Source organism: Rhinatrema bivittatum, chromosome 2, assembly GCF_901001135.1.
Source record: "Rhinatrema bivittatum chromosome 2, aRhiBiv1.1, whole genome shotgun sequence".
In the NCBI taxonomy this organism is placed as follows: domain Eukaryota; kingdom Metazoa; phylum Chordata; class Amphibia; order Gymnophiona; family Rhinatrematidae; genus Rhinatrema; species Rhinatrema bivittatum.
The window spans coordinates 348,558,392-348,571,668 of record NC_042616.1 but is presented as its reverse complement, the minus strand read 5'-3'; the positions used below and the strand labels follow the sequence as shown (position 1 = coordinate 348,571,668).

At 46.6% G+C, this 13,277-nt stretch overlaps 1 protein-coding gene across 13 annotated transcripts in view; it reads right to left on the bottom strand.

Annotated features, from left to right (window-relative positions):
- The window catches only part of LOC115084679 (poly(rC)-binding protein 3-like), a 1,201,673-nt gene that overhangs the window by 132,246 nt on the left and 1,056,150 nt on the right, over positions 1–13,277 (bottom strand). For all 13 annotated transcript variants that reach the window (XM_029589869.1, XM_029589872.1, XM_029589868.1 and 10 more), the window contains one exon: positions 7,573–7,605. In XM_029589869.1, the coding sequence (XP_029445729.1) occupies positions 7,573–7,605 (33 nt within the window). The remainder of the gene's footprint in view (positions 1–7,572; positions 7,606–13,277) is intronic.

Below are 13,277 nucleotides of genomic sequence, written 5' to 3'. Positions count from 1 at the left end.
CCATGGTTTACTCAGTATGAACCTCTCTGTCTCCATGCTGCTGCTCTGTCTGCCATGGAGGGAAACGGCAGTGCTGGAGAAGCTGGTTCCCATCGGTTTCCAAAGAGTTGGGCTGAGCTGGGTCGCAGCTGCTCCTCCTCTTCCCAGAGCCAGTGAGGGGTTCAGCTTGGAAGTTTTAGAAACTTTGAACAAGATAGGAGGACACCAGCAACTCTGTCAAATTCCTAGTCAATATTAGAGAGTTCCAACCATAAAAATATTGCTAATGTTCATTCTAGACAGGCAGAGTACATGGTCTCTCTGCAGTTTACCTTTGTTGGATAAATAAAACCTGAGGAAAGTTTGATATTAAGACTAATGAATGAAAAATCATGATCATGGACTATAAACCACCCTAAATACTGTTATGTTTTTATATGGATGTGAACCCTGGGCCGAGATGAGAGATGTCTCCGCCCACAGGGAGGAGCCCTGTGGGCCTTACCGTTGGTAGGCTTGGTCTCAGTAGTTCAGGACACAGCTGTAGGAAGAGAATTTATTGGAAGAAAAGGCAGAGCCTGCGGAGCGGGAGATGAGGTAAACACAGTTCTGAGCAGTGGGGTATACCCAGGTGATACCACTGATGATGTAGATCTAGTAGTGGCCCACGGAATGGGATATGCCAGGAAGCTCCTTCAGGAGTGCAGCTCCGGTAGTGGCCCGCAGGGTGGGGTACGCCGAGGAGTCTGTACCGATGAAGATGCGACTGAGGTGCAGGAAGTCCAAAGGCAGCTGTAGATGGAGCGGTAGGACCTTGTAGCTCAGGATGTGCTGGAACAGCTTCACTGAAGAGAAATGGCAGTGGCCCGTGGCACAGGGTACATCGCAGATAATCCTAGTAAGCAGTAGCATTGTAGTCAGTGGTAAAGTACTCACAAATGGAAGTTCCAAGAATAACTCCGAGGTAGTGGGTCAGGTATAATCCCAAGGCAGGTAGGCCCTCCGAGGTGCAGATAGCCAGGAACACGGAAGGGCACCTGAGGAGCGGGTACCCTGAGCGTCAAGACTCAAGGAGGAACTGGAACAGGAAGTCCAAGAGTAGAGCAGATTCAGCAACGAGGAAACACCTTGCTAACTCATAGTAGCAGAGGGCCGGTCGGCTTAAGTACAGCAGCGGTTTGACGTCATCCGGAGGGAATGCCCCCGAGGTTACCGCCATGATGTGTATAAAGGAGGCCCTTGTGTGCGCATGCGCTCCTTAGGTGATAACAGGTCCAAGATGTGGTTGGCCGTGCCCACGCTGTCCCGAGGACGTCGGGGAGGTCGGCGTTCGCTGACGGAGGCTGCCACTCTTCCAAGGGTTGCTGGTGCAGGGAAAAAAAAGGTGAGCATGAGAGGTTGCAACTGTCTGCGACTGATGGGCGTAACAGTACCCTCCTTCTAAGGGCCCCTCCCTGGGGGTTTCGGTTTCCTGAGATGAGACAAGTGAAATTGTCTAATCAGGTCCTTGTCAAGGATGTTACTTGCAGGCTCCCAACTGTTCTCCTCTGGTCCAAATCCTTCCCAGGATATGAGGTACTCCCAGCGTCTTCCATGTCTACGTACATCAAGGATGTCTTCTACCTGATAGGTGATGTCCTCTTCAGCTGTGAGAGGTTGTGGATCAGGTATCTTTTTTGAGAATTCCGACAAGATGAGCGGCTTCAGGAGAGATATATGGAAGGCATTGTGGATTTTACGAGAGGATGGCAATTGCAGGCTGTAAGTCACTGGCTCCAGGCGGCGGAGTATCACAAAAGGCCCAATGTAGTGAGGTGTGAAGCGAGCATAAGGCAGCTTAAGGCATATGAAGTGGGTACTGAGCTATACCTTATCTCTGGGTTGTAACTGTGGAGCTGCCCTATGATGAGTGTTGTAAAACTTCTTGGCCTGTTGCCCTGCCTTTTGGAGAAGACCTTTGGTGATCTCCCAAACCTGATGTAATTCTTGTGCCAAAGCCTGGGCTGCAGGAGATGGTACCGACATGGGTATCGGTAAAGGAGGTAGCGGTTGACATCCATAAATGAGCTGAAAAGGCAATGATCCTGTAGCAGCAAAAGGGTGTGAATTCAGTGAGAATTCGGCCCAGGGGAGCAACTCAGACCAGTCATTTGTCTGGAGTTGACATAAGACTGGAGAAACTGTTTAAGTGTGCGGTTCGCCCTTTTTGTCTGTCCATTAGTTGCGGATGGTAAGCTGATATTAGATCCAAGGATATGTCGAACTTTTTGCAGAGGGATCTCCAGAATTTTGCTGTGAATTGAACCACTCGGTCAAAGAGGATGTGTTTAGGCATACCGTGCAGGCGAAATATATGTTGGATAAACAGCTTAGCCAGTTCAGGAGCTGAAGATAACCCGGGTAATGCCACAAAATGCACCATCTTAGTAAAGTGGTCTACCGTGACCCAGATGGTGTTGTTGCCGTTGGATACGGGCAAATCGATCACAAAGTTGGTGGCTATGTGTGTCCACGGTTCGCTCGGAGTGGGTAAAGGCTGGAGAAGTCCCCAAGGACGGCCGGCCGGAGGTTTCTGTCTTGCGCAGGTAGGACATGACTCCACATAGACCCGTACATATTTCTTCATGGAAGGCCACCAGTAGTATCTTTCCAGGGTATTCAACGTTCGAGATTGTCCGGGATGGCCTGCAAGCAGAGAGTCATGGGCCCACGAGGATTTTAATCCTGAGGGTCTGTGGGACCACTGTCTTCCCAGCTGGGACCATGTGAGTAGCTGAGAGCATAACCTTGGTAGGGTCAATGATATGGTGTGGTGCATCCGGAACGTCCTCCATGGAGAAGGAATGTGAGAGGGCGTCCGCATGGGTGTTCTTGTCTGCTGGGTGATACTTCAACAGAAAATCAAACCAATTAAAAAACAGGGGCCAGCGGGCTTGTCTGTGGTTTAAGCGCTGCACATGACGTAAGTATTCTAGGTTTTTGTTGTCTGTGTAAACTGTTATCTGATGTTGTGCCCCCTCAAGCCATGGGCGCCATTCTACAAATGTCAATTTGATGGCTAATAGCTCCTTGTCTCCAATTCCATAATTTCGTTCAGCTGGAGAGAAGCGCCCAGAGAAGAAGCATCAAGGATGTAATGTCTTGTCACTATGCTGGCTAAGGACAGCCCCAACTCCGATGTCCGAAGCATCCACCTCAACAATAAAAGGTCATCGGGGATTCGGGTGGCGAAGACATAGCTCCTGAAAGGCGCTTACAGCTTCTAGAGACCACTGAGAGGGATTGGCTCCCTTCCGCGTCATGGCTGTAAGAGGCGCAGTCAAGGTAGAATAGTGGTGGATGAATGAGTGATAATAGTGAATCTGAGGAATCGTCGTAAGGCTTTAAGACCAGTAGGTTGGTGCCAGTCCTGGATATTCTTGGCTTTTTGTGGATCCATTAGAAACCCCTGGCTGAATACTACGTAGCCCAAAAAAGGAACAAACTCTTGGTGAAATGAGCATTTCTCTAATTTGGCATACAGATGGTTCTCACGTAGTCTCTGTAAAACTTTAGCGACGTTCTGTTGGCGACTCTGGAAGTCTTGGGAGAAGACTAGTATGTTGTCTAGATATACTACTACACTTCGGTACAGCATGTCCCTGAGGATTTTATTCATCGTATTTTGGAATACGGCAGGGGCATTACAAAGGCCAATAGGTATTACCAAATATTCAAAATGTCCGTTGCGGGTATTAAATGCCGTATTCCATTCATCTCCCTGATGTATGCGGACCAAGTTGTATGCCCCTCTGAGGTCCAGCTTTGTAAATATTTTGGCTCCATGGAGCCTATCGAAAAGTTCAGAGATCATTGGCAAGGGATAGTGGTCCTTCACTGTGATCTCATTAAGTCCACGGTAGTCTATACGTGGGTGAAGGGATCCGTCCTTCTTACCCACAAAAAAGAATCTGATTCCAGTCAATGACTTGGATGGCCGCATGAATCCCTTTTCCAAATTTTCTTGAATATAAGTTGACATGGCCTTGGTCTTGGTCAGAGAAAGTGGGTACACCCTTCCTCTAGGTGGCTTGGAATTGGGTTTTAAATTGATGGAATTGGGTTTCAAAAGACTGGTGAGGTGGAAGGGTATCTGCTGCTTTCTTCGAGAACACATCTTGATATGACGAGTATTGCAGAGGTAGTCCGGGAAGAGAAGTGGTGGTTGTCATGCAGGGCATAGGGTTTACCTTCTTCAGGCATCTTTTGTGGCAGGCTGATCCTCATTGTGATAGCTCTAGGGTACTCCAATCGAATTGGTGTGTGTGCATCTGTAACCATGGTAGCCCGAGTACCACCAGATGTATTGCCTTATCCAGGACTAGGAAGGAGATATTCTCTGAATGAAGAGAACCCGTGTGTAGACAAACGGGTTGTGTAGAGAAGGAGACCTCACCAGGTAATGGCTCGCTATGTATAGACGATAATAGCAGTGGTGTAGGTGTCTGAATGATGGGGATTAGTAGGTGCTCTACGAGTTGTCTGAGAATGAAGTTCCCACCAGCACCGGAGTCCACTAATCCTAATCTGTACAATTCGAGGGTTTCCGAGATAATAGAGACTGGAAGTGTCAGTGGAGGAGATGGAGAAGTTAGACCTAGGAGGAGTCCTCTGGCAGATCCTAGGTCTGCAAGTTTCCTGGACAGATGGGACAGGAGTGAACAGCATGGCCTGGTTCACCGCAGTACATACAGAGACCTAATCTCTTGTGGTGACGTCTTTCCTTGGCTGAAAGATGGCTGCGGCCTAGTTGCATGGGTTCTTCCTCCTCAAGACTGGGTGCGGCCGTCTTGAGGATCTTGTGATCATTCTCGCAGGTGACGATCAATTTGCCCTGCGAGATCAATGAGTGAGTCCAGAGTATCAGGAAGTTCATGTGCTGCTAATTCATCTTTAATGTGGGAATTAAGACCTTCCAGGAAAATGGCCCGCAGGCAACCCAGATCCCAATGTAATTCCAAGGACAATGTCTTAAATTCAATAACATAATCAGTCAGGGGTTTAGCACCTTGTTGTAGATGCAGAAGAGCTGATCCAGTGACAGTCTTGCAGGCGGGATCGTAAAACACAGACCAAAAGAGTGCAAGGAAGCCTGTCAAATCACTGAGAATAGGATCATTACGCTCCCTGAGAAGTGAAGCTCAGGACAGGACTTTTCCGTCTAATAGAGACAGTATATACATAGTCTTGGATACCATGTTTGGGAAATAAGTTGGTTGCATACAGCACTGATTCAGAAAGCCCCTACATAACAGGGGATCTCCTATAAAGCAAGTGGGAGCGGGCAAGGGCATGGAGATACGTGCAGGCAGCACCTGAGGAGAGGAAGTGACCTTGTCAGCCATCAATGTAGAATCCAGCCGAGAGTTTAGCTGATTGAAAGCGGAGGTTAAAGTCTCCAATGTCCTTTATTGTTTGGCGAGACGTTGGGCCAGGCCAGGGATGGCCTGGAGGGCCGAGACCTAAGCCAGGTTCATGGAGTTAGCAATCTGTTACATTTTTGTATGGATGTGAACCTTGGGTCGAGATGAGAGATGTCTCCGCCCACAGGAAGGAGCCCTGTGGGCCTCACCATCAGTAGGCTTGGTCTCAGTAGTTCAGGACACAGCTGTAGGAAGAGACTATTGTAAGGGAAGGAAAGGCAGAGCCCACGGAGCGGGAGATGAGGTAAACACAGTTCTGAGCAGTGGGGTATACCCAGGTGATACCGCTGATATGTAGATCTAGTAGTGGCCCGCAGAGCGGGGTATGCCAGGAAGCTCCTTCAGACAAACAGGGATACCTCAGGAGTGCAGATCCGGTAGTGGCCCGCAGTGCAGGGTACGCAGAGGAGTCTGTACCGATTAAGATGCGACTGAGGTGCAGGAAGTCCAAAGGAAGCTGTAGATGGAGCGGTAGGTCCTTGTAGCTCAGGATGTAGCTCTGGAATAGCTTCACTGAAGAGAAACGGTAGTGGCCCGTGGCATGGGGTACACCGCAGAGAATACCAGTAAGCAGTAGCATTGTAGTCAAAGGTAAAGTACATACAAATGGAAGTTCCAAGAATAGCTCGGAGGTAGTGGGTCCGGTAGAATCCCAAGGCAGGTAGGCCCTCCGAGGAGTGGATAGCCAGGAATGGGGAAGGGCCCCCGAGGATCAGGTACCCAGAGCGTCAAGACCCAAGGAGGAACTGGAACAGGAAGTCCAAGAGTAGAGCGGATTCAGCAACAAGGAAACACCTTGCTAACTTGTAGTAGCAGAGGGTCGGTCGGCTTAAGTACAGCAGTGGGTTGACATCATCCGGAGGGAACACCCCTGAGTTTCCCGCCATGACATGTACAAAAGAGGCCCTTGTGCTGCGCGCACTCCTTAGGTGATACCATGTCCAAGATGGTGGTTGGCCGTGCCCATGCTGTCCCAAGGATATCGGGGAGGTCGGCATTTGCTGGCAGAAGCCGCCACTCTTCCAAGTGCAGGGAAAAAAGAGGTGAGCATGAGAGATTGCAGCTGGCTGAGACCGACGGGTGTAACAAATACATGGAGGATTTATGAGGCTAAGTAGTAGCCACTGAATATGCGCCTTTGTTCAGCAGCTGCCGCTTAGCTGCATAATTCCCTTATGTAGCTAAAAAATGAACTCCATAACTTGTGGGTGTGTAGTGGGCAGAGCAGGGTAGAGTGAGTTAGCTGTATAAGTTATGTGGCTAACTATCGAGACTGAGTCTTAGCCGCATAAGTTATGCAGCTAAGTTTAGATCTGCTCAATAGCAGGTCTCAACTTAGCCGTATATAACTTATTCGGCTAAGTGCGCACATATACGCATATATTCAGCGGCTTAGCCATATCGCTGAATATACCTTGTAACTTAGCCAGGTAATTTAAATGGCCAGGTTTGAATATTGACCTATGGATTTTCCCATAGTGCAAATCTTTGGATCACAACTGTCAATTGCAATAATAAGAACCATTAAATGCAGTAAAAATAGGCAGTCTCCAGTTAGATTTTTCTTCCTATTTTTGCAATAATATAGTCGTGACTTGTCAGACTTGCTCTAGCACTAACGTATTAGAGCTTCATCACTTCAGAAAATTCCATGGAATCCTCTGTTTATCAATAGATGCTAGCAGCAGAACACAGGACCCATGTAAGCTCCAAAGGAATAAGAAAATCTTTTCTCCAATTTAGAACCATCTAGCAATGTATAAGTATCCTTCCAGGATCATGTAAATATATTAGATGCCTTTCAGAAATATTTATAGAATAGTGCTTGATTTTTCCAAACGTTTTGCCAGAGGTACACAATATAGGAGAAAACATAATATAAGCCTAGTGCGTTGTAAGTGTGTTGTCTAAATTTTAACCATAAAATGTGAGATCCTAGGGCAGAATAAGCAAAATATGTACCTTTCGATACAGCAGTTTCTATCATCTCCTCTTTGATATATGAAATTAATCTTTCTGGCCACTAAGTGGCACTTGTACTCCATGTAGCTGTGCGGGTTTTTCTATAGCACAAAAATGAACCTAACTGGAATACTGAAAAAATCTTAAGCCATCAAAATAGTCATTTTACCTCTTCCCTCATCTTCTTAACAGTCTCGCCTTTCTATTAGAGAAACAGAAAAATAAAATGTAAACACATCCATGCGGTAATTGGTTATAGACATTTAAACAGCTTTACACTCAGACTTTGCAGGAAATCTTTTAGATGGTTAGGTATTGGATATGCATGCAGTGACTATCTGAAAAATCTCTTTCATACGGTGTGATCTGACTTACAAACAAATATATGTCACATTAGCCATAACCACTGGAAACTTCATAAAGATCATGGCTAGCCAGGCAAATGGTTTCTTATATTCCTACTTTAATAGGCCATTTAAATTTCTAGGTGACATTTATATGGTAGTTGAGTTTGCTTTAAAAAAATACTGACCTTGATGTTTAGATTAATGTCAAATGAGAAATCATGGTGATGTGAGGATATCAGATATGATATATGTATTTACCAAAAATATATAGTACTGCCTTTATTCAACTTTCATGTGATACATTTCAAACCAGTTTTGAATGTATTATGTTGTGGTTAAAGACAGTTTATTTTTCTCTTTTAAAACACCATGAAATCTGTTGTCAAACTATTTTGGGAAGAAAATTAAAGGAAGAGGGTTAGGGTTGCCAACTGGATCCAGATTTTCAGGACAGGTTGATCCAGTCCTGGTTTTACTCCCCCTGCATGAAGGTACTTACAGTCTTGCTTTTCTTAGGGAATGCAATAGGGAAATCAGAACAAATCCTTGCATGCAATGGGGTAACATCAGGACTGGATCAACCTATCCTGAAAATCTGGGGCCAGTTGGCAACCTTAAAAAGGGTACTGCAACAAAATAATCAAAAATTGCTGAGAGTATGCAAACAGTATTCAATCAAAGAAAAAGTTACTGCCTATAACTTGATTTCTATATTGATCCATGGTGCTGTTACTAAAGACGTTCCATTAAATTATATTTTCCAAGTCAAAAAAATGTTTAAATGGTTCATTCTGGAACCCAATGGATTGCAAAATCCAAAGCAGCATGGTTTACCAAGGTATTTCTTTATTTTAAGTCTGTTTTTCAGGCACTTCAAAGCGGATTACATTCAGGTACTAAGGTATTTTCCTGTCCCCAGAGGGCTTACAATCAGGAAGCATAACTTTAAAACAAGCTCACGCCCAAGCAAGTGCACATGCACATAAATTTTATATCTTCTGCTCAAGTGCACGCACATTATATAAAATATGCCTATTCGCTAGGGATGTGCATTTGTTTTAGTTGAATCTGCAAAATGCAATGAATAAGGGGCAATTTGTTTCATTTGAGGAGGCACAAAACGAATTGAGGGCCCCCCTGAATTAAATGAATCTTATTTGTTTAATTTGTTTAAAACGTCTGGTTGGGTCTAATTCTGAGGCCGAGGCCTCACCTAGGGCATAGGCTGAGACCCAAAGCTGGGGCCGCGGCTTATGCCAAGCACGCTGGTGCCTCGGCCTAGGCCTGAAGACGGGGCCTTGCCTAGGGCATAGGTCAAGGTCCAAACTAAGGGCCCAAGCACGACACTGGGGTCTCGGCCTAGGCCCAGTCCAATGCTGGGGCCTCGGCCAAGCAAAGGCTCAGATTACCCTGAAAAAGTACTTACCTGATCATTCAGGAATCCGAAGCCTGTCCCAGCCAGGATCCAATGCCAGGGCCTTGACTTAGGCTGAAGCCCATATTCAGGCCCGATATTGGGGACTGGTCTGGAGGCTGGGTACCGATGTCTGGGCCAGAGCTTGGGCACAAGCCTGATGCCGCAGCCTGGAGTCCAGGCCCCAATGCAGGGGCCTTGGCCCAGACCCAGGCCCAATGCAGGGGCCTAGCCTTGAGGCCAGGTCCTGACTCCTGGGCCTCGGCCTAGGGTCAGACTCAGACCTGGAGCCCAGGCCTCAGAGGTCCTCTTCTTAGTTCTTCTTTCTTCTTTCAATTAATGACACTGACCGTTGGGATCGCACTGGAATAAATTAACTCTGATGCATCCTCTTCAGTGGAGGGTGCCATTTTTCTGTACGGCATTGCCCCAGTTTAGGCCCCAGCATTGGGCCTAGGCCTAGGCGTCAGGACCAGAGACCAGGACTCCAAGCCTTGGCTTTACTTAGAGCCTAGGCTGAGGCTGCAGTGATCTACCGTGGCTTCAACAGATGCAAGGCCAAGGCTTTGACCTGGGCCTAGGCCTTGCCAGAGGATCTCCACTGGACCGGGTAAGTGAGGGCACGGTGGCCCTGGCATTTTTCCAGGTGGGAGGGATAGGTGGTGGGGTCAGGAGGTCCCGTTTCTTTTTTTGTTAGATTTTTTTTTTTTAATGCTTGATTTTTTTTTTAAACAAAAGAAACAAATCAAACATTAAACAAATCCAAATTTGTGGGAAAAAATCCTTTTGAAAATGAACCGAAAATGCCTATTTACAAGCATAAAGTCATGTTTTATGTGTGGAAATGCTTTTAAAAATCAGGTTCTTACTGTTTATCTTTTACCACTAGGTAACGTTATTATGAAAGCAGGGCTGAAATATGTATGTGAATGACATCCGAATTTATTCCAATTTGGGAACCAGTTGATTAGATCAGGCTGGGAAACTCAACCAATATTTATCTGAGATTCCAACATGATTGAGTTTGGACTTGACAGCTTTGGACTGTCCCCTATCTCAGGTGTGTATTAATCCCCCCACCCCCAAGTAAGGAAGTAAAAAGTCTGGGGATAACTTTAGACTCTTGCCTGACTTTGTATAAACAAGTTATTAATGTTATTAGAATTTCTCTGTTTTATCTATGCGTCTACATAATCTTTAACTGTTTTATGAGAAAGATGGTTTGGCTATATTTTTGCATGTGCTAGCATTGGAGAAGCCAGATTATTATAACTCACTACGGGCCTCATTTTCAAAGGGAGTTACCGCGCGCGATAAATTCGCAAATCGTGCTAACAGCCGTTGAATGTGAAAGTGGCCCACAACCCCCTACGCTCATACCTAATCCCCACCTCGAGTTACTAGGTGGCCCTCCCATAGGGATACAAATACCTGTCTAGGGCATAGGCATTATAGTCTCAGTCTCTCTCTCTCTCTCTCTCTCTCTCTCTCTCTCTCTCTCTCTCTCTCTCTCTCTCTCTCTCTCTCTCTCTCTCTCTCTCTCTCTCTCTCTCTCTCTCTCTCTCTCTCTCTCTCTCTCTGATACGGGCTGTCTGGGAATATCGTGGACCGCAATACTCCTGGCTGGACACTTTTGCGAAAACATCGTGCACCGCGATAAAACAACCAATGAATCATCGTGGTGCACGATGTATTTGCGACTCCAGTTCCGCAAATGATATTGGAAAATGAGGCCCTTAGTGTGTTATCAACTACATAGGGCACTATATAAAGCTTGATATTCAGAAGAAAATGGCTAGGTAAGTTAATTAATTTAACCAGATAAGAACAAACATCGCTACTTATCTGGCTATAGGGGTGTGTATTCGTTTCCTATGTATTGGTAATCCGCAACATATATCAAACAGAATTTAAAAACATGGCTGTTCAAACAAGCCTACAATTTGTGAACCTTTCTCTTCAGACTAAAATTTAACATGACATTTATATAATGCTATCTTCTCATTCCAATCAGTTACTATTAATTACACTAAACACACTGAGGTAGATTTTCAAAAACTGTTCCCTCCGAGGCCGCTCCGAAATCGGAGCGGCCTCGGAGGGAACTTTCTTTTGCCCTCCCCTCACCTTCCCCTCCCTTTCCCTACCTAACCCACCCGCCCGGCCCTGTCTAAACCCCCCCCTTACCTTTGTTGGGGGATTTACGCCTCCCGGAGGGAGAAGTAAATTCCCGCGCGCCAGCGGGCCGCTAGCGCGCCGGGACGCGATCTGGGGGCGGGTCCGGAGGGCGTGGCCACGCCCCCGAGCCGCCCCGGGCCGTAGCCACGCCCCCAGGCCCGCCCCCGGAACGCTTTCAACACGCCCTGAAAACGCTGTGCGGTTCGGGCCTGCCCCCCGACACGCCCCCTCCGAAAACCCCAGGACTTACGCGAGTCCCGGGGCTCTGCGCGCGCCGGTAGGCCTATGTAAAATAGGCTTACCGGCGCGCAGGGCCCTGCTCGCCTAAATCCGCCCGGATTTGGGCGGATTTAGGCGAGCAGGGCTCTTAAAATCCGCCCCACTATGGTGTCCTATTTACCTGCAATATGATTAATATTATAATTATCTCCGATCTTATTCTGATCTGAAAATTTCTGTATTGTTAATAATGTACTATTAAGTTGATCCGCCAGTCTTATACCCCTAGCTAATTTCTAGCTTGAAAAAGTTCAATTATTGTAAGTTCTATGCTATCAGCTATATATCATTACTTTTATCTATTGGACTGTAAAGCTTGTTGCTAATTTAATGTTCTTTGTAAACCGAGGTGATGTTTGCTAACGAGCCGCGGTATATAAAAATCCTTAAATAAATAAATAAATAGGGCCATATTCGTGGAGAAGCGAAATGTATCGCGATTCCCCACGAATACAATGAATCTTCGCCGAATTATTCAGCCATCTAAAGGAGCGAATTTAAACAAACCCCCCACCCTCCTGACTCCCCCCCAACTACCGGTGCCATTGGTCGGCCCCTGTGACATAGTGAGGGAAAAGGCTATCGGCGCCATTTTTAATACTGGCTGCCGACGGCCCGAGTGCAGGAGGTCGCTCCCGGACCCCCGCTGGACCACCAGGACTTTTGGCAAGTCTTGTGGGGGTCAGGAGGGCCCCCAAAACTTGCCAAAAGTCCCTGGTGGTCCAGCGGGGGTCCGGGAGCGATCTCCTGCACTTGGGCCGTTGGCTGCCAGTAATCAAAATGGCGCCAATAGCCTTTGCCCTTACTATGTCACAGGGGCTACCAGTGCCATTGGTCAGCCGCTGTCACATGGTAGGAGCACAAGATGGCACTGGCCATCCATTCTTCCTACCATGTGACAGGGGCTGACCAATGGCACTGGTAGCCCCTGTGAAATAGTAAGGTCAAAGGCTATCGGCGCCATTTTGAATACTGGCATCCGAGAGTGTGAGTGCAGGAGATGGCTCCCGGAGCCCCTGCTGGACCACCAGGGAGTTTTGGTAAATCTTGGGGGGGGGGGGGGTCAGGAGGGTGGGGGGTCAGGAGGGTGGGGGGTTGTAGTTAATTCAATTTTAGCCGGGAAACGAATAAGAATTAACACATGAACGTATCGGGGGCCCCCTTGCCGAATGCAACGTATCTGCCCCCCCGACGAATACGAATCCTGAATGCAACGTATGGCGTCCCTCTGCACACCCCTATCTGGCTAAGGCCTAGATTTATCATTTTGCTATAAATATAGCAGAAATAGTGCCTGAGATCAAAAAAATGGGCATGGTTAGGAAAACTGTAGAGTTAGTGCATCAATAAATATTGCAACACACAGTAACACAGATTGTAACACACAATGAGAGAGACAGACATACAGCCTCTGTATAGAATCAATATAACTCTGATATATATTATATATATATATATACCATTAAGAGGGGAACTTTCAACTCAGGGTAGATTTGGGGGGTGGTTTTACATACATATTGTACAAATCAACTTCTCTTGTTGGTACCTTTCATTGATTCAAATGATAGAAATTTATCAGTCAAATCAAATTTGCAGTTAATTCCTCTGACTGTACATATAAAGCCTATCCCGAGTTGAAAGTGTCCCCTTTTACAA